The sequence below is a fragment of the Crocodylus porosus genome, unplaced genomic scaffold (genome assembly GCF_001723895.1).
Source record: "Crocodylus porosus isolate Cpor-Errol unplaced genomic scaffold, CroPor_comp1, whole genome shotgun sequence".
NCBI lineage: Eukaryota > Metazoa > Chordata > Crocodylia > Crocodylidae > Crocodylus > Crocodylus porosus.
The window spans coordinates 3,846,670-3,873,393 of record NW_017728929.1 but is presented as its reverse complement, the minus strand read 5'-3'; the positions used below and the strand labels follow the sequence as shown (position 1 = coordinate 3,873,393).

The 26,724-nt window shown below is 43.8% G+C and overlaps 1 protein-coding gene across 1 annotated transcript in view; it reads left to right on the top strand.

The window, feature by feature from the left end:
- The first annotated feature begins 537 nt into the window (after window positions 1–537).
- The window catches only part of KLHL6 (kelch like family member 6), a 32,287-nt gene continuing 6,100 nt past the window's right edge, over window positions 538–26,724 (top strand). The window contains exons 1-5 of the mRNA XM_019542932.1: window positions 538–860; window positions 8,320–8,485; window positions 16,059–16,508; window positions 18,609–18,846; window positions 25,179–25,381. Coding sequence (XP_019398477.1) covers window positions 601–860; window positions 8,320–8,485; window positions 16,059–16,508; window positions 18,609–18,846; window positions 25,179–25,381 — 1,317 coding nt within the window. The 5' untranslated portion in view covers window positions 538–600. The remainder of the gene's footprint in view (window positions 861–8,319; window positions 8,486–16,058; window positions 16,509–18,608; window positions 18,847–25,178; window positions 25,382–26,724) is intronic.

The window sequence follows — 26,724 nt, the reverse complement described above, 5'->3', positions numbered from 1 at the left end:
TTCACTATAGAAACTTAAAAGGAATTATTCCAATATATGCCAAATACTTCTGTGACCTAATAAGGGACAGCAATACCAATCAACAGATATTTCTGAATATGTGAGAATACACTAAAAAAACTTTTAGGTGTCAGCTCAATTATTAACATTTTAAATATGTGAAAAAGAGATTTAATTTACAATAGCTGCTTTACAATAGCTTCCATTAGCTGTTTTTACTGGTAGGTTAAGGGATTGCTAAGCCATACAGTGCACCTATCATTGTGGACAAATGGATCTGGATAGTAAATACAGATCAATTTCAGTTTGGGAAAGAGGCCTTCCCTGTCACTTGTAATCTTCTCACATCCAGAAGCATCTTGAGTCCTTTTCTAAACACACTGATATTACTTGAAATTCACAGGGGAGAAAAAAACCCAGCCTTTGTTTGTGTTAACAGGATGAGAAAGTGCAAGGCTTCCTGTTGTATGTGTGTGACAGCTATAGATAAGCAGAGAGCCCTGGACAGGAAATCCGCTTAACTTCTGTAGTGTGACTCGTCTGAAGCTTAGGAGCTTTTAGACTGAAGCACCAACGGAATGACACGGTGCTGGTTAAAACATGGGTGACACGGTAGAGAAAAGTTCTGAAGAGCCTCTGGTCTCTTTGGACAATGACTGTTCCAGGAAGATGGGGGACCTTGTGGAAGTCTCGAATGGTGAAAAGGTCAAGTTTGATGACACTGGGCTCTCTATGGTTCTTCAGAATGGTCTGGAGAACCTCCGGCTGGAAAACTCTCTCACAGACGTAATCTTGTGTGTGGACAGCATAGAATTCTCTTGCCACCGTGTGGTCCTTGCTGCCGCAAGTAACTATTTCAGGTAAGACAATTTAAAAAAACAGAAAACCTCTTTCTTTCAGGACATTTAGGTGGGGAATTTCTAAGGAGACTGACATTGGGAGCCCAGCTTCCATTGAATTTAATTGGATGTTGGGTTCCTAATATTTTCAGCTCCTTTGCAAGCTGAAAGCATCAAACTCTGGATTGTAATATATCACCATTGAACAAGTTTAATTGAGACAGACAAATAAAAGAAAAGTGGTTGGCAGATGAAGTGACGGAGAATTAATGTAAAATGAGGGTGAGTGGCGGCAAAGAGGAAAATCATTGAGATCACAGGTCTTTTTGACTCGTTTTGTGGAAAGCTGTCTGTTTTTTTCACTGTTGCTCTGTGGCAGCATACACATTGCATAAACCTGTTAAGAAGGGAAAAGGATGTGTGTCCCATTTCCTATCTTTCCCAGGATTGCTGTAAAATCATTCGAGAGATGGGAACCATCTGCTTGGAAGAATTTTAAAGAAAATGGAGACTATACATTTAGTCATTTTAAAACCACAATTAATCGTCTATTTTATGCCACTAACTGGAAGGAACAAATTTGAGACTTACGGAGAAAAGCAGTGTCAGTTATAACAAAATTTCCACCATCACTCAGACATGCACATTTGCATGGTAGGGATTTTTTTTTTCACGGTTGAAGTGGTCAGATGACCAAACACTGACAGTGGAAACTTGAGAATCAAAATCTGTGATTATTTGTGATGTGAATGGAAAATACTGTTTTAGTAGAGCCTGGCAAATTTTAGTGGCAGAGATCGCAAAACATTACTAATAATTATTATTAACAACAACAAAAACAACAATAATAATAGTAGTACTTATATTCCGCCCTATCCAGAAAGGCTCAGAACAGTTTAAAATAAATCACAAACTGTCCATAGATAAAAAAAATAACAGTAAATTCTCCAAACAGCATCTACTACTGAAGATAGGAATGGGACATTTTTAAAAGAGAACCCAATGGAGATAAAAGCATCATCTCAGTGCTTCTGATTCTGGTACCATGTAGTAAAGGGAAAGAAAATGCACAATTAATAAAGGAATTGAAAAACTGGTTAACAGTATAAAGGTCTTCCCTGTTATCAGGGACTTACAGGAGAATCCATGTAGCTGCCCACCAGTCACCTGCTGTTGATACAGCACTCTGGGAGGATGCTGTGAATGTCTGTGGTCAGTGCCGTGGCAAGGAGGGGCGAGAAGGGCGACTGCCCTGGGTGCTGAAATGAAGGGATGCCAATATGCGCTGCCCAGCTGGGGCAGGGCATGGGACAGAGTCATGAGTGGATCGTTTTGGGGGCATGGGTATGGAGGAGGGTGGCTCCTGACACTGCATGCACTCCCAGGCAAGCATAGGGAAGAGGGCATGTGTCCCCTGGATCTGTGTGTGGGGCAAGGGTGGGCTGCCACTGCGGGCTTTGCCCTGGGCACCAAACTTCCTTGCCATGGTATTGTCTATGGTGCACCTTTAAGACCCTTTGGATTATACTGTGACTTTGGGGATACTAGTTGCATATTGTCACGTGTTGTCACATTAATAGTAATTACACGTATACAAAAAAACTAACAAGGGCTGTTTATGAATTTCACAATGATGCCCTGGGAGTTGCATGTACCTAAGGAGAGAGAGATTCAATGGTTAGGCAGCTCATAAGATTTGACTGATCTGTCTCAACTACTCTGGATCTTTAGGACTTGTGCAAAGTTCATCAAATTCAGTCCCTTTGTTACTAGGAACAGCCACATCATCTAATCCCTCTCATAAACTCACATGGTACATTTTGGTTGCTACCAGAACACAAATAATTAATACCACCTTCCCATTTTACATGGAGGTTAAATACAGCCAAGCAGGGATATCAACCTTCAATTAATTGATATCATGCTTAGCACAATGCTTTTGATTAATCCTATATCCTTATAGACATGTTGGGTTTGAATCTCCACTTCACCTGTCCATAGTTAGGGTTGCAAAAAGGCAACAATGCACTACCAAATTAGAATAGTAGCACTTTATATTTGCTTTGCATAGGTAGCAGGCTCAGAGCAGCTAATTTCAGCATTTTCAAGAATATCTATTAATTTGAGGAGCTGAAAATTAAGCAGGATTTTTAAAGGTGGGGAGCTGAAGGCTAGGCTTAAACATCCACATTTAGGCAGAAAATTGCCTGATAATTAACACTGTTGGGGGTTGGGCACCAGCCTGACCAATGGGGTAAAGAGCAGTGTCTTGATTGCCGCTGCAAGTAGAACACCTCCCAAAGAGGACAGTGTGCTCAAACTCTCTCTCTCTCTCTCTTCATCCCCAAATGCAGTGGAAGCTGCTGTCTTAGGGTCGCAGCACATCTGTGGGGTAGACTGCAAGCAGGAGGAAGGCAGAATGGCCTAGGTATAGGAGGAGGAGCAGAGTATGACCCCGCTCCCCCAAATTTGCTGGGGTGTTTAGGTGATCAGAGACGTCACGGCCAGGTTCTGTGTTGCCTGAAATTGCCCCAGGGGATCTATTGCTGTCAGCCCAGTGAGTGTTTGTTCCAGTCTCACAGCCTGTTTCACAACTGTCAGCTGGCTCCAGAGTCTCTTGTCAATGCTCAGAGCCTTCACCATCTCCTCACCCATCAGTCAAGTGGGGAGACCCCAACCACAGGCAAACATAGTGTAGGAGATGCCGGCTCATACCCACTGGGTTTTGGCAAGTGACATGGAGTTGCCATTGTGGTTTTCACCTCATGATCTCACTTCATGGAACATACATTAAACAAGTCTCTACACCCTTCAGAGGTTAGGTTGTATTATTCCTTCTACAGAGAGAAGGATATGGGTGAAGAGGGGTTAGGCAAGTTTGACAAGATCATTGAGTCAGGGTCAAAGTGTAGACTAGAATTCAGAGGCAATACTCTAACCTCAGTTAGGGTGGGAAAAGCTCCTATAACTCCACTGACTTACACTGAGTTACTCCATGGCATGAGACATAAACAAAATCTAGGTCTGCCCTGACTATCTGCCACAATCTAACCACAAGATTGCAGTCCCACATCTATGAGATGGAGTGAGAGCACAGAACACCTGCATCTAACAGCAGCAGCTTTTTCTCTCTCACATGAAGCTTTCCATCATCCCCACAATTTAACTGCCTTTGTGCAGAGACCTCCTGACCCTTACTGAAAGCCCCAATTCAATGACTAAGCAAGAAGTGGTTCCCAAATGTCTCCCTGTTTTAATGCCTCAGGCTTCACTTCATAGGATCATAGGAAAGTAGGGCTGAAAGGGACCTCACAAGGTCATTTGGTGCAGCCCCCTGCTCAAGGCAGGGTCATCCCTAACTACACCGTCCCTGCCAAGTGTCTGTCCTACCTGCTCTTGAAAATATCCAATGATGGCGATTCCATCATTTCTCCAGCTTGTTCCAATATTTGAACACCCCCATAGTCAGAAAGTTCTTTTTAATCTGCAACCCATATTTCCTTTTGTACAGCTTGAGGTCATTGCTTCTAGTTCTGTCTCTTACAGCCACAAAAAGCTCATTTTCATTCTCTCTATAATTGTCCTTCAGGTGTTTGAAGTCTATTATCAAATCCCTCTCAGTCTTCTCTTCTCCAGACTAAATAATCCTGGTTCTTTCAGCCTACCATCATAAGTCTTGCTGACCAGGTCCTTAATCATTTTTGTTGCTCCGTGCTGGACTTCCCAATCTGTCCACTTTCTCTTTCAACTGTAGGGCCTAAAATTGGATGCAGTACTCCAGGTGAGGCTTCATCAGTGCTGAACAGAGCAAAAGAATTATTTTCCTTGATTTGTAAGTGACCCCTGCTACTACAACCCAGTATGCTGTCATCCTTCTTTACAAGAGCATGATGTTTTCTCATATTCAGCTTATGGTCTGTTGTAACCCACAGGCCCTTCTCTGCACTCCTGCAGACTAGCCAGTCATTTCCCAGCCTGCATTTGTGCATATAATTCTTCCTTCCTCAGTGCACAACTTTCCATTTATCCTTGCTGACTTTCATTCGATTGTGAACCATTTTTCCAGTCTATCTAGGTCATTCTGGATCCTATCCCTACCCTCCATAGTGTCTGCAACTCCACCCAACTCGGTGTCATCCAAAAATGTCCTAATCATGCACTCAATCCCACTGTACAAATCACTGAAACTTTAGCAATATGCATCACCACTGGAAAATACAGAAAATAATGGGGACCTAATTCCTGTACCCACTGAAGGGTATTTTGCCATGGACTTCAATGGGAGCAAGATTAGACAACAGAACAAAGCAAAGAACAGGAGACATGATGAATGCAGTAGAAATAAGAACACCCACTGGACAGCTTTCCTTGGAAACATGTTATTCACACACCTTCTGCTGAAAGCCTCTGCCTTAACTGCAGAAAAGGGGGTGGGAGGGAGGTTGTTGTTTTTACAAGAGTTAGTTATCTTGCTGTAAGATCCTGATATAGAAAACAGACCAAGTAAATTAGGTAGGAAAGGCATGTATGCTTCATTCACCCTTCACTAACAACACAGTAAGAACTTCAGTGCCTTGTCTTTACTGGGATTTTGCAGTGAGATAGCTAATACCCATTAGTTATCTCACTTAAAAAAACACACCTCCTTTTGCAAAAAGGACACGGCTAAAGTCTTTCTCATGACATACTCTTCTTTTAACATGGTACATGACATATTTCTCACTTATCTAGAAAGCCTTGGTGGTTCTAGGGTAATGAGGGGTTAGAATTACACTTGAGAATTGCACATATTTTCCCATGGCTCTAGTTAAAAGAGGACTCAGGTACTTCTGATCTTACTCTTGTGCCAGTTTCTAAACAAGATGAAATCAAATGGTCTCAGTGGGCTGCCTGAAAGCAGCAAACTAGATCAGCGTGATCAGCAGGTGATTTAAAGTTCAGGAGCTAACATTACATTAGGAATATAAAACCATTCACCTGACAGAAGGAAGCAAAACTTCTGGAAAGGATTTACTGATGGATTTAAAAATAAATAGGGAAAAATGTACTGTATTTATGATCATCTAATAGCTCTCGGGAAGCAAAATGTATTTAGGAAGCTTTTAGGTAATTTTGTAGTTTATATTCCCCACAGAATGCTCAGGGGTGATTAAGTGCAAGGGTCTCGCCTTTCAAATACAACATTAACAACATAAGGAGATCACCAACTAAGGCAACATTAACAGCCTTGTGAGCCATCATTCAGACTTGTTATCACCCAAATGCTCTTATACATGCGCTCTTCATCTTCACAGCAGATTCCATGAACTTCCCCAGTTGCCCCTCACTAGAGTCCACTGCTCTGCCCAGGAGTCACCTTTAGCTGTCAGCTTTCCAATCCCCATCCCCCCAGCATTCATGGGATCTAGGTCGTGGTGGGAGACTTGAAATCCAAGTTGCCAGGAATGTGGATTTAGCAGTGATACTCCAGAAGCAGCTGCTCCCCATGACCAGATTCCAGTGGTTCACCACAAGGTAGCCCTAATGCAACAAACTTCAGCGTCTGTTAGACTGGGACTTGTCTGTTGGTGGGGGTGGAGGGAGGTTATGTGTGTGTGTGCATGTGTCTGGGCCTACACTGATGGGAAGGTAGGAGTGGCACAGAGGTTGGTAATGGAGTTGTGGTACACAGCTGGAGAGTAGGACTGAATACAAGAGCTCCTTTTGGGGATCCTGGCTGATACAAATTGTTCTCTCTGGTCCCAGCTTTATTACTAAGCCCAGTTCATTGGCACAATGGGCAACTTGTCTCCTTAGTTCCATGAAGTCTCCTTCCTGCCCTTAATCCAATTCCTGGGCCTTCCATATGGAAGAGAAGAAGTTCCTTCCATCTCTCTGTCTTCCGCACCTGACACATAAAGCTGTTAATATCTGTCAAGTGCTTCAAGAAGCTTAGATAAAAAGCAGTCTGTCACTATCATTATAATTTTAATTATTTTATTTCAGCCACTTATCTACAGAATTTCAGCTTCTGATGCAAGGGTAAACCATTACTTTAAGCAGTTTATACCTTAACAGTGCAATTTAATGAACCATTACTGCATTTCCTCAGCCCTGGATGACATGCAGGGCAGCATATATGGTAGGGCTGTGTGAAGCTTTGGTCCCTGATTCGATTTGGTGGAGATTCAGCTTGATTCAGTGGCCAAATCTCCAAATCCAAATAGAAGAGAGGACCCTTTAACCCCTCCTAATCGAATCAGAACCCTCCGAATCGATTCAGAGAGATTCGGAAAGATTCAGAGATTTGGACATAGAGACAGCTTTAAATGTTTTTTCTACATACCTCTAGGTAGCAGGGGCTTGTGAGTGCTGTGACGCTGGGATGCACAGAGCAGCCTACAGAAGCACAGGGGGCTCCCCAGCACTCTCAGCAGCAGACCCAGAAGTGGACCAGAAGCACTTCTGGATCTGCCGGGGAGTGTGCTGGGCTCCCCCCCACCATGCTCCCCTGGCTTGGTGACTGGTGCCTTCTAGGTCTGGGGGGGCACCTGGTGTCCCTCTGCAGCTGATTGCCAAGCCAGAGAGGCACAGTGAGGCCCCCCAGCATGCTCCCCGGCAGACCCAGAAGAGGACCATAAGTACTTCCAGTCCACTTCCGGGTTCACCCCCAAGCACGTGGAGGGCCCCCCTGCACGCCTGTGGGATGCTCCATGCGCCCCAGCATTGCAGTGATAATGAGCCACACCTGCTACCTCAAGGTATGTAGAAAAAACTTTTAAAGCTATGTCTAAATCAGCATCAAATCTTCAGATTCGGATTCAGCCAAATCAAATCAGGGACAGTGATCCGACTCAGTGAATTGAATCACTGTCTCTGATTCAGGCTGAATCTTAATTGAATAGGGCCCACTTTGCACACTCCTAATATATAGCATATCTCCAACTTGCTGACTCCCATTTCATCAGGTGCTCCTTGAAGTGGGCTCCTTGCACTAACAAATGTAAATTTGCTTTGTCAGTTTCAACAGTAAAAAATATGAAAGCAACTGACAAATATTTTTCTTTGAAACTTAACACTGGTTACAGTGTTAATTGTGTAAAAGACAAAGCAAGAGAATGGATTCTGCACTGAGATGACATAAGGATGCTCACAGGCTACAGAGAGACATTGCATTTGTCTTGAGTGAAATCATTTTATTCTGGGGTAAAGTGCAATTGTTCAGATGTTCATGTCCACTGTCCCAGGACAAACCCTAAGAAGGGTTCTGTGATAAAGCTGCTAACTGATAAAGGGTTGCTAACTAACCCCTGATTGGAAGAGCAATGCATGTACATGCCCATCTCTGGACGTTTCTGTTCCAGGACAAACACAAGTACAACTTGTCCCAGACAAATGCAACATCTGTTCCTAGCCACAAGGTTACATCTGCATAATTAAGTTGTTCAGAATGCCTAGTGCTTCCTGGGTCATAGCAACAACCAAATTATTCTTCTTTCAGAGCCATGTTTTGCAATGATTTAAAAGAGAAATATGAAGAAAAAATCATAATTAAAGGAGTTGATGCAGAGACCATGCAAATACTCTTGGACTATACTTACACCAGCAAGGTGTTGATCACAAAGCAAAATGTACAGAAGGTCTTGGAAGCGGCCAGCCTTTTCCAGGTAAGTGCAAATGTACTTTCAACATACGGATGATATAAGCACATTTACAGGACACTATAGTTCAGCACACTGGTCAAAGCCCTACTTACCTCTTTGATCTGTCATCTTCCCAAAGATCTCTTGCTTTATATTATTTTTACAGTGGCACAAATAATAGCCACATTGTGTTAATACCGAGAAAAAAGGTAATCTCTGTCCCAAAGAATATGAATGTGCTGACTGAAAGGCTGTGGTAATACCTATTAGTGGGACCCATATTCTTATCCTGATTCAGAGGTAAGTATACAAGGCCCATGTTATGCAAAGAGTCAGCCCAGACTATCATAATACTTCCTTCCAGCATAAAACGTATGAATCAAACAAATGTAAAACTTAGAGGATTAATATTAACCTACTGCCCTTCTGGATACTGGGAATTGATATTTACTTTGGAGGGAGGCACTTGTCATGAAGGGCTCCCTGAAATGACTGTCATACACACAAGTTAACTTAATTGTGATAAAAAATCTCTATCCTTCTATCCACTCTCTCCCATACTCCAAGGCCTGAGTGGAACAATTTATTGACATTTTCAGCATTCCAATATTGCAAACAGATTAAATTAAAAAAAACACGTTTTTAACATGGTAAATTTTATGTACTATTTCTTTTCTCCTGATGTTTTTTTCTTTGGAGTCACTTTTCAGGAGTTTCTTTGACACTGGGCGGGGGGGGGCATTGAAAGTTATTTAATAAAATTGGAGCGTCTGATGTTGTCAGCTGAATTCAGGAGTTGGCCTTTAAGAAAAGCAGAGGCCTTCAAGAAAAGCAGAAATGTTTAAGGTAAAGTACTAACTATTGGTGTCAATCTTTAAGAAATTCTGAGTGCAGACAGAAGTGACAATTGTTGCCTGATCTGACCACAAAAAGCAATGACCAAACACAAGTGCACAGCTTCAAACAGCTTCAAACAGTTAAAAAATGGCCGTTTGGGTGAATATCTGACCGCTCATTGCATGAGGTATAAGACAAAGATGTTACAAAATGTAGTGTCTTTTGTAAATTATGTCTGTGGAGCTCCCAGCCTGTCACTGTTTTCAGAATGGGAGGGAGAAAAGGGAGCAAAGGGAGTTCAGTTTGGGGGGTTTTCAACCGGAGGTTGGGGCAGGTGTATTGCAGCCCCCTTGGGGGGGGTTTCCAATTCACCCACGCCACCCTTCAGCACTAGCTGTGGAGCTCCAAGAATGAGCTCCTGCTGCTTCCTTTTCCCCCTCCCATTTTGAAAACAGGCAGCACTGGCAGAGAACCTGGCCATTGCTGAAAAACAAGCAAAAACATTTGAAAAAGTACAAATGTTTCCTTTCAATATTTTGAAGGTGAAATATTTCATGTTTTCCAAATAAAGCAACATTTGGGTTAGAAATATCCTTCAATTGACTTAAAAACATTTAGAGCTTTAAAATGCGTGAATCCGAAACTAAATTTTTCCTTTAATCCAAACAAGTTTTTCGTGGTTTTGATGACAATGACAATTTTAAGAAATGTTCATTTTGAATTGACCTGAAGTGAATGAATGGCTTTTTATTTCAGTTTCTGGATTTTGAACAGAAAATCCAGTTATTCTCACATTTGCAGTTAGCATGCCACAGTGCACAACATTCCACGTTTTCTAAATTTATTCTTTTCTCTTTTTTTGGTGTCATTTTATTAGTCCCTTCAAAATCTGCCACCCCTCTTTCTATGTACAATGAGTTGTTACTGCTTCCAGTGTCTTAGCTGCATCTTTATGCTGTAGCAGAAAACTTGCTTCATCTGCTGTCATTTGCCTTTGCTCTTAGGGCTTCTGCTGGCTTTTCATTGTAACCAATATGCTTCACACCTCTTTATTAGCATAGCTTAGATTAAGTGTCATATCTACTTCCACTAGAATAGCTAAGAGGTAGGAAAGCGATAACAGAGAAGCAAGCTGCTGTGTAGATGCAAAGAAAACAGTATTCTCACTGAGGGCATAGATAGTAGGGCTGCATGAAACAGCACCGTTCAGTTTCACCTTGAGTTTCAAGGTTTTGACGGAACAGCATTTTGTATCGAATTTCATTTTGATTCGAAACACCTGTTTTGTTTTGCTTCATTGAAACATTGAGGCTGTTTCGACTCTGTTTTGATGTTTTGCTAGATCAGCCGGGGATGTGAACTCAGCCCAGCTGGGCTAACTTCCCATCCCCCACAACCTGATGGTGGTGCTGGGGAGGGGAACTCAGCCCAGCAGGGCTGATTTCCTTTCCCCAGCCCGATCATAGTGCTGGGGATGGGAACTCAGCCCAGCAGGACTGATGTCCCATCCCCTGCACTATGTTCAAAATGTTTTGATTTTTGAAACGTTTTGACTAGCCTCGTTTTGTTTTAAGTCTGTTTTGAAGCCCTTTGTTTCATTTTGATTTTGCTGTTTTGACCTCAAAGTGAGTTGAAACAGTGTCAAAATGAAACGGCCAGCAAAATTTCACACAGCCCTAATAGATAGTCTTGTGCCAGCTGTAACCAGAAGCTCCACGGCTGGGATACTGCAACCACCTAATAAAGCCTCCAATATACTGAGGTGCCAGGTCTTCTTTTCTCTGAATGCTCTAATCACAGCAGGATTGTTCTGCATAAGCCAGTGTTTGAATAAGGGGTAATGTGAAGATAGTTACTTCTCCTGAAATCTTTTCCTAATATAACCTGCTGTATCCCTATGCACCTATTATTATGGCATTAAACCCTAGATTCTAGGATATACAAGCCTACTTTTTTATAGTCCCAGTCCGATGGCAACAGTGATTACATCCTAGCACTAAGTAACCATGTTTGTTTGGAAATGGTTACTCACCACAACAAAGCAATATTCTAGGCTGATGCTAGTTCTCTTGTAACCATCATGACAGATGGATAGCTCTGGATAAACAAGACAAATATACATATTTTCAGTTTAAACTGAGGGGGCCAAAGCCTGGGGTTTTTCTAATACACTCTGTTCTGGGGCTGCTGTGTATAGGGTGGATCCTATGTATTTGCGACTGCTAGTGACCCCTGTGGCTATAGCCTCACCCAAAAACTAGCACAATAAAGGGCCACTGGCTGTGCTCTATTTCCTCCAGCCATGATTAGAGGATTAGCCTGGGAATCAGCCATTCCACCTGCCACTGGATATGCTTTGCCCATAGCCAGAATGGAAGGCTGGTTTAGTACAGGGTGCAAGGTCTGGTCTAGCGTGTTCTGCATAAGGAAAGCAATTAGGAAATCTTCAGCCAGTTGGCCCTCCTTTTATATGGGCTCTGGCCAGGAAAGGCTGTGCTGCTGGCACTACTCTGGTAGGCACCCTGGGATAAAGCAGAAACAAACAAAAACTTAAAATGTTATTGATTGGTAAGGCCAAGTGAAGACTGAGCCAGGCAGGCAAAGAATTTCTGCCTTAAGATTCTGTGCTATAAGGGGCATTAGGATGAGAAGGGCCTAGTTACTAAGGAAATCATTCTCAAGTAACACAACGCTTGGGGTGGAATGAAGTGGGTTTCTCACCGCGGACTGAAAATGTACCCAAGGTAATCAGTGCAGGGCTGGAGGAACCCAGGAGGCTGAGGATGCTTGTTATCTCTTGTGCCCACTTAATCTTCAGGCACAGCGAGATTAACTGAAGCATCCTCAAGAAGGTGGAATTGATGTTTATTTGGATTCTCTTAAAAATTAAATCTCTAATGAAACTGGGGAATCCAGACAGTGGTATTTGAAAAAACAGGGAGAGGAAAAAGCATGGGGATATGGAACTATGAAAAGGAGAAATTCCCACTTAATATAATTTTGAACTTCATACTTTATACTTAAGCCTGTCCCTGGTGTGAGATTTGCTTCCTGCAGAAAGAGCACACATTTCTGCAGTGTTATGTCAATAAATATAACTGAAGCATAATTAATAGTGCCCTTATGTTCTTTCCATTCACTTGGACACCTATTCTAATAAAAAGGTAAAGCCAGCTTGTGTATGGATACTGTATAGAATTGATTATATATAAGCAGAGTATAGTGACTAGACCAAAGCGGGGAATGTCAGCCCTCCTAAGTTTTATCTCAGCTCTGAGTGATTTGGTGAGCAATCTTCATGAAGGTATTCATCGTCTTTGTGCCCCATTATCCCCATCCCCAAAAGGAGGATAATACTGCCTTCTGTCATAGAGGGCAGGAATAGTTACAAAGTGCTTTTCAGATCCTCAGAGGAAAGGTTTTTATTGTAAATGCAAAGTACTAGTATTAACAGAAACTGGGAGCTCAAACTAGAAATACAACAGCACTAGGACAGGAAAGGAAGAATGGAAGCTACAGAAATCTAGAAGGGAACTACTGCATGTTTCTGACACTGATGGGATGACAGCAGTAGCAACCACCAGTGTTTTGATTTTTAGTGCACCCTTGTTCATCAGTCAGTTGCATTTCTCTAAACCCTTGACCACATGTAAATGTAAAACAGGAACTAGGTACCGTGTAACCAGCGCCTGTTGCATTTCAACTTTGGTAAACAATCTAAAAGTGTCAACAGGACACGGATTTGACCAGAAGACTATGCTTTAATTACTGAAACAGCTCAAAATATGACAGCATTTAAAAATGGCTTTTCTGTGTTTCACTTCTCTCTTTCCCCATAATTACAGTTATGCAATGTTCATTTTGGTGACCGAATACATTAACATGGCCATGTTGTTAACAATGGACAGAAAAAATTAAGGATGCTTCCCCCACTACTGCAGAGTGTCTCTTTTTATTAAGTTTTAGTGAATTTTATTTTGTACCTAACAGGATATGAGCTGAAACACCTTTATCTTACTTTCATTTTAAATCACCAAGACAAGCAAAAGTAAGATATGAGATGTCACCAGCAATCAGTTTTGCTCATAAAGGGTTGCCCATTTACTGAGGTAAACACTGGATGCATCCCCACATACAGGGGTGTGCAGTTGCTGCAGCAAAAATAGTGGCAGCACAAATTTATGCTGCTGCTTTTTGCCACTGCACGTGCCCCTGCACGTGGGGTTGGTGTGGGGCAAATTGTCTTGGGTGGGGTGGGGGAGGCTGGGGCCAGCACCTGTGCTGGGGCCCAGCAACCTTACCTGGGATGCTGGGGGCCTCTGGCAGCAGCAGCGGCAGTGAACCGGCTACTCAGAGCCTAGCCAGCCACCCGTGTGGCTCTGGTCAGCCAGGCCCCAGTCAGCCAGGTTCCCTGCAAAGTAGCAGTACAGGGAATACCTGCATGTGCAGCATGTGTAGTGTGGGGCACCACAGACTGGATGTCTGTGCTCATATGGATGTGCCCTTAGCAGCTATCTTTCTCATGCTGTAATCAGTGGCAAAATGCCCATAGATTTTAAAGCCCTCGGAGATTAGCTGGATTGGCTGGATTAGCTCATATTTAATGGTGATGAACAAAAGCTAAGAATCCCATCAGTAGTTGTATTGCTTTATTTCTAGAATTGTTTCCCTTCCTTTAAAGGGTACTGTCAACTTGGAAATCATGTTATGTGGTTTGCTTAATCCAGTACATGTTTTCAAAGTGGATTTGAGAATTTTTATCGACAATGGCCAGTCTTGCCTCCTGACCCATCCACCAGTATGATAACATCAAACTCGGGCTCTAAGCTGAGAATGAAATTCTCAGACTCTGAGCTCAGGGATTCACAAACTTCTTCTTCCATGCCAGGAATTCCCCCCCAGGCGTAGCACTGGGAAGAGTTAGCAGCCAACTGCTGTATACCTGACTCAATTCTGCTCTCACCTGGCAGGCTGGAAGACATGGAGGTAGAAAGGTCTGAACTCATGTGAGCTTTGTCTATGCTAACTCTCCCCATGTAGCTCCCACAGGTGGAGATGTACTGTTGGCAGCAATGTTGGAAAGTCTGTCACAGAAATTTAGTGAGTGTTTCTACCAGAAGCAAAGCAGTAGAACTAAAACGATTTCCAAGTGTAGGGGCTAGGGAAAACTGCCATGGGAAGAACCCTCTTCTTTGCTTCCCAGACCTTTGCTCCTGCCTACAGAGAAATGGAAATTTGGGGAGGGGAAGGGAGGGGGGAAAGGCAGAGGGGGGCCCTTTATCCCCTGCATGCCAGGAGGTAATGAATATGTGTCAGGCCAGGGAGACCAGCTCTTTTCTTCCTCAGGCTGAAGCAGAGGGGAAAGAGAACAAGAGCCTGGGACAACAGAAACTTTTAGTTTCTAAGCGCTCTGCAGCTCTTGGGGAGAAACTCAGAAGTAGGGAGGGCTTATCCCTGTGGTGGTGATGCTGTTGCTGATTATTAGACAGGCAGGGACATGCAGATTGGGAGGGGCTGTGGGAGGAGGACGACTGAGCAACATTTAATAGCACTGATCTTGGGCCCCATCTGCTTTCCCTCCCAGAAAAGAACCTTTTTACACATCAAAGCAGAGGAATAGGCTTCTAAAAATTTCAAGACTTTTTTTCATTCAGGTCATGTTAGTTAAAGGATGCTCATGTTTTTATAGGCTGGTTAAAACACTGTTGAATAAAGGGCAATTGCTCCCTGAATTAAGCTTTCCCCTCTAGAGCTCAGATCCTGGCTCTTGTCAGAAGGGAAAACTAAATTTGATGGTCTTGTCACCAAACCAGCACACAGATGTCAGGCCTGGAACAGCACAAGACTGCATCTGTTCTCTTTCCAAACTCAAACGATTCATTTTCTCCTTTCATGTACCACTTCAGAGGCTTGGAATTCTTTCCTTCTCTGTGTGTACCAACTGGTTGCCTCCCCTTCATACATCCCCTTCATTAAAACTCACTGTCTGCTGTAAGGCCCTTCAAGCACCAACAGTCTGGATTTTAGAGGTAATGGGTATCAGCAGCTCCCACTGACATTAACTGGCATAGTTATATATTCTTGATATCAGGTCTCGATGACCATCAGCTTTTGTACTTTGTAGGTCTGGCCTATTTTGTTTTTGCCTTATTTAGATTGCAAGCTTCTTGAAGCAGGGGCCACGAGTTATGTATTTGCACAGCACCAAGTTACTCCCCAAGTAAATAACATACAAGAAGAATGGTGTGATAGATAAGGCTTAGACTAAGGCTAAGGAAACACAGGTTTAATGCTTAGCTTATTAGCCCACAGACTCCCCATGCAACATTAGGCAAGTTAGTTAATTTACTGTGTGCTCCTCATCTCTAAAACTGGTTATTTCCTTACCTCGGGGAAGTGCTATGAGAACAGAATCTGCTCATGACCAGGAGGTGATCAAACACCACAGCACTTCTCTATCAAATCCCTCCTTAGAACTCTTCTTTGCCATGATGCCTAAAGTGCTTTAGTAGCTGATGTGCCATGACAACTCCCTGTTATGCTGACTAGTGCTGCCCCATTTTTTCCTTGTGTTCCCCTACTGTCTATTTCCACCTGTTGTCTCTTAGATTGTAAGCTGTATGTGGCAGGGAACATTTGTGTCCCACATTTTTACAGGGCGTAGCACCATGGGATCCTGTCCCATAAGAGGGGCTAAGTGCCCCTACAATACAAACATATAATAAATGGACAATACCTTACAAGCTCCTTGTGTCTGCAGTTTCTGCGGATGGTAGATGCATGTGCCAGTTTTCTCACTGAAGCCCTCCAACCGGAAAATTGTGTTGGGATTCTGAGGTTGGCTGATGCCCATTCTCTAGATAGCCTGAAGATGCATGTCCAGAACTACATTATCCAGAACTTCACTCAAGTGCTAAACTATGAAGAGTTCCTGGAGCTCCCAGCTGATGTTCTCTACAACACACTAAAGAGTGATGACCTCTATGTCACTGAGGAGGCACAGGTATTTGAGACAGTGATGAACTGGATTCGTTACAAAGAGTCTGAAAGGTTCCCTCTTCTGCCCTATGTTCTTGAGCATGTGCGGTTACCGCTTTTGGATCCCTGGTATTTTGTAGAGACTGTTGAAGCTGATCAACTCATCAGGCAGTCTCCTGATGTCTTCCCTCTGCTTCAAGAAGCAAGGATGTACCATCTGTCAGGCAATGAGGTGAGTAAACAGGATGCTTAGGAAACTGGAGGGACAGTGTGGAACAAATGCTGATAAAGCATGATTCTGAGTGATGCTCCCATGTGTTTTGGTGGTAGAAACAAATACCTCTGAGGTGTATTATCTTGAGTTGCATTCGTTAACTAGACGTAGCCACAAGATAGCTGCCCCCATGTCAGGAAGATGTATGTATGTATGTATGCTCCAATGTGGTTTAATTTAAGTTGACTTAGTTAAATTGCCTTATTTTATGTCAACTTAGTATGTATGTATACACCCAGAGACTAACTGGGTCCAGTTAGAAACTAACTAAAGAGGCATTAGCTTGTGTAGGCAACAGCCTACTTCATCAGTTCTGTGTCTGATCATCAGATCTGACAAAGTAGATTGCTGCTTACAAAAGCTCATGCCTCTCTGAATCAGCTAGTTTCTAAAGGCATCTTTACACATGCTTCTGGGGGGATGCTGAATACATGAGATGTGGAGGCTGCTGGAGTGTACTAATTAGCACGCTCTAGCAGACTTGATTAATCGAGTCTGCTTTGATGCGCTGTAATTACAGTACATGAGAGCAGCATCCCTGCACATGTACAGGCACCCTATGGTGATGGCTCCCAACCAGGATGCCACAAAACCCTTCAGGGGTGACTGGGCATGGGCACTGCCATTGCCACTACTGCTGCTGCTAAAGCCGGGTGGAACTGCATCTGCAAAGCCAGGTCAGCAAGTGCCTGCTCTTGCCACAGTTTTTCGTGGTCTGACTTCAAAGGTGTCTCCTGGAAACAGGCAAGGAGGTAGATGGAACTGTCCTGCTTCCTCTGTTTCTGGGAGGAGCATAGGGGACTAGACAGGGAAAAGTAGTTGCAAGAGTGTGTGCTCCAATCCATACATACTTCCTGATTTGGCTCTGCAGGCACAGTTACACCTGGCTGGGATGGTAACAGCACCCTGCTTGAGAACCACTGCTTTTAAGATGGGAGAATTCACTGCTGTACTGACAGCACATGGTATTTCTGTGCTTATGTTAAAAAATATATTAAAAAAGAAAAAACAGCGTTCATTATGGCAAGTGTTGCTCCAACTCAGACATAGCCTGCCTTTTAAAAGTGTCCACAGCCTTGCTTTCTGTAAATCCAAAAGGTAAGAAATGTGTTACATCAGATAGGACAAATCAGGACAATTAGAATTAATCTAATTCAGTATTTTACCTTTATTCCCACTTATAACAATCCTATTCATATCAATGGGAGTCTCACAAAGAGAAAAAGTGTGTGTGGGGAGAAACACTTTTTTTGCTGTCTAGCCCCCCCAGTGCCCATGCACCTGTGCATCTGGTTCTGAATAATCAAGAGACAGAAAATTGATGGACTTCCAAAAGTCATGTCTAATGATGACGGCTAAAGTACATGACTTTGAGGCTAGTAGAAGGGTTAAAAACTTGGGATCCTCTGTGATAGATGCTGGGAGAACTCCTTGTAATTCAGTAAATAATACAGGGCAAACACAAAGGGAATTTTACATTTGCATGCACCCCCATCTTTTAATTTAGATAGTTTATGACAGTTTATAGAAACACACTATGGATATTAAAAATAAAAAACCCATCTAGTACTCTGAGAGGGCAGAAATTTCAAGAGAAGTAAAGGATGCATCCCTATAGCCTATAAAAAAGCTTTCCTTGTAACAGCCACTGCATTCATTCCAATATGAATCATGAAGTACTTATTGGGAGATGGCCTGTGATGTCTCTTTTGCTGCAGATAAGATCCAGCTTGTTGTAAATGCCCATAAACTAAGAATCATGGCTTAGATCACTGTAAAGATCTTCTGAAGGCATTGACAATTTTCCTGTTTACAGAAAAAGACACTGTTCCAGGCATCTTCACAGTCTGTAAATGTAACTCAGAATTTTACATCTGTGCATTGCATTGGCTAACTGCTGTGTTTGAGGAGGTGTTTCCAATGTACCACAGGTATAACTTGGTCAATGAACTGAATCACTTGCAGGCAAGTGACAGGTAACAACATTTTAGGGCCTGATGCTGTTATCAGCCACAGGTGTGACATGCTAGGTATTCATTCTGTGTTATTTGTGTTCAGATTATTACAGAAAGAACAAAGCCCAGGATGCACGAGTTCCAGTCTGAGGTGTTTATGATCATTGGCGGTTGCACAAAAGATGAAAAGTTTGTAGCAGAAGTGACTTGCCTGGATCCTTTGAGGCGCAGCCGTTTGGAGGTGGCAAAATTACCAATCACAGAACAGGAAACGGAGAATGAGAATAAAAAATGGGTGGAGTTTGCATGTGTTACATTAAAAAATGAAGTCTACATATCAGGTAAGGAGCAAGGTAATGGTAGTAGAACTGGCAAAGGAGAAACAGGGTTCTCATAAATAAGGGAGGGCAAACAGCGACAGCTTTTGCGCAGGTCACCCTAGTCTATTTTGTAAATGGATTCAGACAATGGAGGAGTTCAGCATTTGATTCTGAAGCGGGCTCCTTCCATACATTGCCATGAATGGAGGGTAGGCCGAGCCTCCTCTAAAATAGTAAGAAGGGTACATTTTCAAACAAGCCTGTGCCTATATTAGTAGACATCGGGGAAGCTTCCAGTGCTAGTACAGAACAATGTCAGAAACCATAATTACAGAAAAACTTCAAATGCAGCATAAAAGCAGGGGTTATTACTTCAAAACATCTCTGAACATCCCAGTAAGAATTCGGCTTGAATAAGCCAAAGTCAAGAGTTTGTAAACAGCAGTCATAATTATTTCCTGTATGACTGAAGACCCTATTTTCAGGAGCTCTTCAACAGAGCATTCTATGCGACTCCAAAAAATATCATTTGTTGAAAGCAAAGTTAATTGCCAAAGCCACTCTGAGGACCAAGGGCAGCAGTGTGAATGTTTCTTGTGAACATGATTTTTGAAGGATCCAGGAGAACAATTGAACTTCTATAAATACTTGCTTCAGAGAACACCCAGATGAATAGTGAAGGTGGTTATATATTGCTTATGGGATTGGAAATGAAATATCAAACGCTTTTTTCAAACTCACTAGTTCAAGTGCTGGTTGGACTGGCAGGATCTGGCACCTGTTTTAATAACCTACTGAAAATGAGTTTGGTGATCTCATTCTATATTCCCAGGGACAAGGTGTCCAAAAACTGAAAACCACTTTCATAACTGATGACAGTGAACACTCTGGTGGTCAGTCTAAGTAGAAAGGTTAAGGAGTGAAAAGAGACTATGAATTCATTCCCCCCCACCCCCAAAATGGGATGCAGGGTGGAGCTGCGGTGAAGCTTGCAGTGCTAATGCCAATACTGTTTCTTCTCCGTGGGTAGATATCCCTCAGCAGTTACCAATTGGCCTTCGTTCCCAAACACACCATGAGTGAATCAGAATGGTGGACAAGGTGTGAATGCTTTGTCTAGAAGTGATGACTGGTTTATTTGCCTTTGTTTAAATGTCTTCCATTGCATTCTGCCTTTAAGGTGATGTGACTTTTTATTAGCTTACTTCAAGTTGGTCTCTATGACCTCATAGTTCTGGGGCAAGGATTAATTCTCCTTCACTTCCAACTAGTTTTTTAGGAAAAGAGATTTCCTTTTCATCCCTTTATTAAATATGGTATCATTTCTTCAGAGGTTCTCCCTCTGTTTAGAAGTCATTAACAGGGAAGGGGTCTTAGGTCAACATGCTGGATGGAAATGTTTCACAAATTGGTGCCACCTCAGTCCTTCATATCTGTTGAGCTGAGAGGTCTTCTGATAGCTGACCTTCATACTGCCACCTGTGCCCTTACCCCCCACCCCTTCCTGTCATCTCTCCCCCTCATCCCTGGCTGCTTTTCTGGTTTCTTTTCCCCTCCCTCCCTTTTACTGGACTCTCCATTCGGCTTCCAAAAATGCTTATACATGCCCTGTTATGAACTAAAATTTCACTAAAATCATGTAGGCACTCAAGCTAAGTGTCATATTTCCCTCCTCCCTTCAGTTGCTTATTCCCCTTAATTTTTCACCTGTATTCCTCCTTGATCTGCTTTCCACTCCAACAAAGCTGCTCTGGCCAAAGTCAGTGCTTCTTCCCAGGTAAAGTGAAGGGGCACTCATGCTTATTCATCTAGACCACTCCACTGCTTTTGATATAGTTTATTATTTTTGCTTAATTGTTAAACTTTTTTCTTGGCTTCTGTGAGCCCCTTCTTTTCTGTCTTATTTTCTAATCTTTCTTTCCCCTTCTGCTGGTTTCTCTCCTAAGCGTAATTCTGAAGAACTGAAACTTGTCTTTAGATGATGCTAAAACAGCATGCCCTCTGCCATCTCTTGTTAGCAATGGAAAGGTGTTTTGCATAAGCTTCTTTCTGAAGTTAATAGTCTAAACAAGGAGTGACAATCAGCGCACTGCTTCCCATAAAGCACTTTACGTGGAAGAAGGGGAACACTTCAAATTCAGTTACAAGGATACAAACTGCAATTCCACTATCTTGTGTGATGTTTGTGATTACTCATTTTCTTCAAATAAAAAAAAACCATGGCCCAAAGGGAAGAAACACCCCCCCTCCAAACCTCTCTCTTACCCTGTGGTATAGACAGCATTCAACAGTGTGGTTCTGTTTAGATTCTTAACAGGGCTTTCCTCTCATGCAAGAAAGAACACACTAATGAAAATGGGAAAATGCGTGGCTGGAACACCTGCAGTTTCTAAGCTCTTTTCTAAATATGAATGCTGGTATTCAGCAGTTCATAAACTCCATCTATTTGAGCGCAAATAAATTCAACACGTACATATGAAAAAACACGTAGACAAAAGACATTTTAGGAAGCTCTTCTTAGCATGCTAATTACTTCCTATTCAGTCTGTTATCTGGCCCAGAGATGAGCTCCTTCAGTTTGCAGTGATCTGGTTGCAATGCAGAATACAAATGAGGGCAGACACTGGAATATGACTTCTTTTTCCAAATATATTCACTGGTGGAGCAATTACTTAGCTGAATGTAGATGATGTATTTTGGTCCTTGGACTGTGCAATATATTTCATGGTTAACCTGTTCTGTTCATATTTCTGTTATGTATAAAAATCAGATACAGGCAGAAGTATCTGCTAAAATGCTGGCAGACATTTTTGAGTAAGAGTCACTTGCAGACCTAGTCTTGAGTGAGCCTACTGGGCTGAATTAGGATCTTGTTTACCATGGTCTAACTAAGAAGCAAGGGCAAAACACACAGGCTGGTGAAAGAATGGCCCCAACATTATCAAAATCAGGCTTGTTTGGTTTAAAGAAACAGTGGGTCCAGCAGTGAATTCTTTACTCTTGCAAAGCTCCTGCAGACTGCACTGAGGGACATCCAGGCATCAGGATTTTGGATCAGGCCTGTGGTAAATATCCTGGAACAAGCTTATATCCTGGAATATCCTTGAATATACTGTGACAGGGTGCCTCTCCAGGGGCAGCCGTGAAGCCTCTGTAGCCCTCACTTTGTGGGCAATTGCCCCTTCAGTTGCTTTCCTGCCACACCTTGATATCTATTACTTTTATGAGGGAGGCTGCCCCAGAGCTTTCCAAATTGCTTTCTCAAATGACCACCAGGTGCCTGTGGTCACTGCCTTATAGGCTAATTGCATGGCTCCATTCCTCCTCTACATCATGCCCCATGCCTTGCAAATGACATCCTCATTGACGTTCTCTTCCAGTTAGCCTCTCACTAGACTCCCGGACCCTTGCTGGTCCCACACTCTCTGCCTCTCACAAGGCTCGTGGACCATTGCTGGTCCCATGTGCTCAGTCTCTCATTAGGCTCCTGAAATTCTCCCTGGCTCCCTAGGAAACTCTTCCTCCCCTTAGTTCCTCCCTAAACCTCCAGGCTGCTTTAGCTATTACAGTGACACAGCACCTTTGGTGCCTGTCACTTTAAGGGCTATCAGGGACAGCAGGACAGCTGGCAGGTGCAGGCCAGCCCTGATGAGGCAGTCACATGAACTGGTAGGGGCCATGTGATTGGAGGAGAGAGCTGAACAGACTCCATTTTAGCTCAGGCACTCAGGGCTGAACCAGCAGTCTGCTGCTGGCAGCTGGCAGAATAATAGATGGCTGGACAGCTGCTCAGAAACACCTGGGAGATAAGGGCAGGAGCTATGGGGATGGAAGGAGGCTCCTGGCCCTGGGTATGACTGAAAACTTCATCCTGCTGGGGAAGGACCGTCTGGTAGGACTATCTGTGGTGGGGTAGTTCCCCAGAAATGCAAGGTCAGTTGCCTCCCCGGTGGGTTACAGATCAGACAATAGGGCCAGGCATGCCAAGGGAAAGGCACCTGAGTCCCTGGGAGTGTAAGATTCTGTGGCAGGGCACTGTTGGTGCCTGCCACTTTAAGGACTCAGCCAAGCAGCTGGCAGGTGCTTGATTGCAGTGGCCATTTTAGATCTCTGGCTGCCTATATAGGCAGAACAGTTCATTACTGGCAGCCCAGGCAGTAACATCACTTGGCTGCAAGGCTGCTTGGAACATCCTGGAGGTAAGGTAGGAGCTGTAGGGGATGGCTAGGAGGCTCCTGGTCCTGGTCCTGGTCCTGACCTAAAACTGCACCCTGCTGGGAGTGGTGGCCTGGCAGGGCTCTCAGTGGCACGGGAGCCCCCAGGAAATGCCAGGCCAGTTACCACCCCGGTGAAACGCGGGTCAAGGCACCTTAATAAACCCAGCTCCTACAACCGGGTGGGTCATCCGCTAGTAGGGTCCAGAGGGTGGACCCAAGAGAGATAGTGGGGCTAGAGGCTTGGGGACCTAATGTAGGCCCTTGACTGGTCAATGTTGACCTAATGTAGGCCCAGGACCAGAATGGTCAAAAGGGCCAGGGGCTCACCGCGAGGGATGCCCAGAGCTAAGGGCCTGGGGTTTCGACTGACTTTGGAGATGAGGCCAGGCCCTGTGTGGCCAAAGGTCCCAGGGGGACTATGCCCAAGAAGGAAAGTAGTTTCAGGGAGCTAGGCTGCCTGAATGGAGGGATCTTAGAGGAGTCCTGGCTGAAGGATTCTGAGGCCCAGTGTGGGAACAGTGACATTAATAGCTGGATGCCATCTGCGAGGCTTGGGCTGTGGTGTAGGGGAGGACCGGAGCCACAGATAGTGCCCCCTGGCATCGCGGCAAGAAATGGACAGCCTCCAGCTTAATTAACAACTTAATTAAATGTCATCAACGTGTGGCAGGTGGTTGGCCCAGAACAGGTGGGGAGGGCATGGGTAGATTGGCCCCAAGAAGGCCCCCTGTTACAGATCCCATGCCCCAGAAAGGGGGCATAGAGTTAGCTCCAGTGAGGGGGTAGAGAGTGGCCCCAGGAAGTCTGGGGGCAGTAAGAGCCTAATGCCCAGTGAGGGGCTAGTGTTAGACAAAAGGACTGTCACCCATAGAGTAGGCTGCAGGAGGCACCTAAAGGGCTGTAGGGGGATTGCCCAGAATGGAAGTCGGCAAGCCTGATGGCCCAAAGGGGCTGCTCAAGAGGAGCCAGGCAGGTTGGGAGAGGCCCAGTGAAGAGCAGCATGAAAAAGGCCCTGTGAGAAGGGGCAGAGTGAATGAGGCCCTCTGAGAAGGGGTGGAGTGTGTGTATAGTGTGTGAGAGGCCCAGCAAGGGGCAGAGTTTGACCTGGTTTCTGACCGGAGCAACTAATAATTTTGGATGCTATCTGCAAGGCATGGGACACGGTAAGGATAGGTCGGAGCTGTGTGTAAACCCCTTGGCATCAGGACATTAAAAAGGGCATCCTCCTGCTTATTTCATCTTGCATTATTGAACAACAAGTCATGGCAGGGGAGACAGGGCAGACTGACCTAGACAAAGGAGTGGGCCGGCACTGCAACTGGCCACGTAATCTTCCCCCTGTCACAGTTACTCTCCATGTTGATCTTCTAGAGCTGCAGCCATCCTACTGATGTGTATTATCTCAGCAGGCTCCAAGATGTTACTGCTGGCTTGTCTCAGGGCCTGGGCTTATATCCTCCTCCTGGGTCAGATGACTGCAGTCAGCCCAGACCCCACCTGCAGGCTGCTTCAGCCCCAACCTGCCTACTTTTAAAGTGTCAGAGGCACCAAGCCTTCTGCCACAAAGCTGGTCAGTTCTGCTCTGAGTAACCATAGCTCTTCCAGAACAGAGCTGGCTTGTTTACCCCTAGAAAGATAGTCTGGAGGGATGCTCAAATGCTGGGGGATCTGTGTCATACACCTGTGTCATACACCTCTGCTTTTTTAACATCACAGTTGGTTCACTCACCAATTTTCAATATTCTACAGTCAGCAAAGCATCTTACTCCTGAGTTTCTGCTGCAGAAAGCTGAGTGAAACAGGCCCCTCACTGTCTTTATGAAAGCTGCAAAAGCAAAAGGAAAGGCAGTAGGATAGTTGGAGCATGAAAAATTGATTGAAGAGGAAATGGCTTGTAAAATAACCTTTGTGAATTCTTCAGCCCTCTCCTGAGCACTGTGCTACAGATTTAACTAAGTGTGTCATAGATTTAGAGGTTGATTCCTCTAAATCAAGAACTGGACAGTGCTGGAGCTGTGATAGCAAAACAAACTCATTTTTTCTAGTTTCAAAAATCCTTAGTAAAAATATTATGTACAGGAACTTTTGAGCTAATACATGTCATTACAATACTAATGTGCATCATGCTTGTTGCAGGTGGGAAAGAAACTCAACATGATGTCTGGAAATATAATTCCTCCATTAATAAATGGATACAAATTGAATATCTCAATGTTGGACGGTGGAGGCACAAAATGGCTGTGTTAGGTGGCAAAGTCTATGTGATTGGCGGTTTTGATGGCATGCAGAGAATCAACAGTGTAGAAACATATGATCCTTTCCATAACTGTTGGTCAGAGGTAAGATGCAGTCAAACTCTCCTGATTCATATAAATCTGTTGAAACAAATTTAAAACTGAGAACGATGTTAGGTATTTCTCATACCTGAAAGTAAAATGTACTAGTGTTTGGATGAGTGTGTACACACTCACTAATGGCTTGCTGCACATATACATATATACATACATATATATGCACCAGTAAGCCATTAGTCATGTATTCAGATTAGAAATTCACATTTCAAGGGAAAGATCCAAATAAGGGTCACTTCTGCCAACCTTACTCCTACTGAATAGTATCTTACTCAAGAAGCAGTTCCTTGAAGTGAATGAAATTATTCACAGAGTAACATAACACTCAACAGGCATCACTGTGCCAGAAACCACCCGTCAGTTTGTAGGAGATGCCAAACAAATATTTACGGTAACTAGTTATTACTGGTTAGCTAAACCAGCAACACTCAACATTAACTCCCAGAACAAAAGTAAAACCAAAGCTCTCAGGCCCATGGGAAAGACACAGAAGAGGAAGCAGTAGGTACCAAAACGTGTGCCAGCGTGGAATCTGTGGTATGGTATTAGCAACCCCCATCTTCCCCATGATGAAGCAGAAGACTGAGGGGATGCATGCTCCCAGCGGGTCCCCTCAGATGCAGTTCCCTCACAGTATGTAAATATACACTACTCTGTAAATAGTGGGCGCAGGTGCATGTGGGCGGTTTCCAGCATGGGTCTGTATTTTAGGCCTCATTCTCAAAAGGCCAAGACAGATTTTAAACTTCCTTTAAAAAAATCAGTTGCTGTGAATTCTTACACCACTTCCTCTCTGTTACTTTCTTTATTTTCCCTCTCTCTTGTGCTTGCCCCTAAAGGATATAAGGAAAATGGTTTCAATTTAAGGTAAGCAGGGAATGCCCAGGTTGTACCATTTCTACTAGTGTATGAAGGGAAGGGGAAGCAGGAAGTTTTTAAGGGGGAAATTTTCAATTGTGAACAGCCACATTGAATCAGATATGGCTCCTTGGTACATAGAAGACATGGGCATTCAGGTTACCTCCTGTCATAGAATCATAGAATCACAGAAGTCGGGTCGGAAGGGACCTTGTAGATCTTCAAGCCCGACCCCCTGCCTGGGCGGGAGAAAAGACTGGACTCAAATGAGTCCAGCCCGGTAGGCATCAAGACTCTTCTTAAAGATCCCCAGGGTAGGAACCAGCACCACTTCCCTAGGAAGTTGGTTCCAGCTCCTAGCCACCCTAACTGTGAAGTAGTTCTTGCGGATGTCTAATCTAAACCTACTCTCTAATAACTTGTGTCCATTGTTCCTTGTCATGCCAGGGGGCGCTAGGGGAAACAGGGTCTCC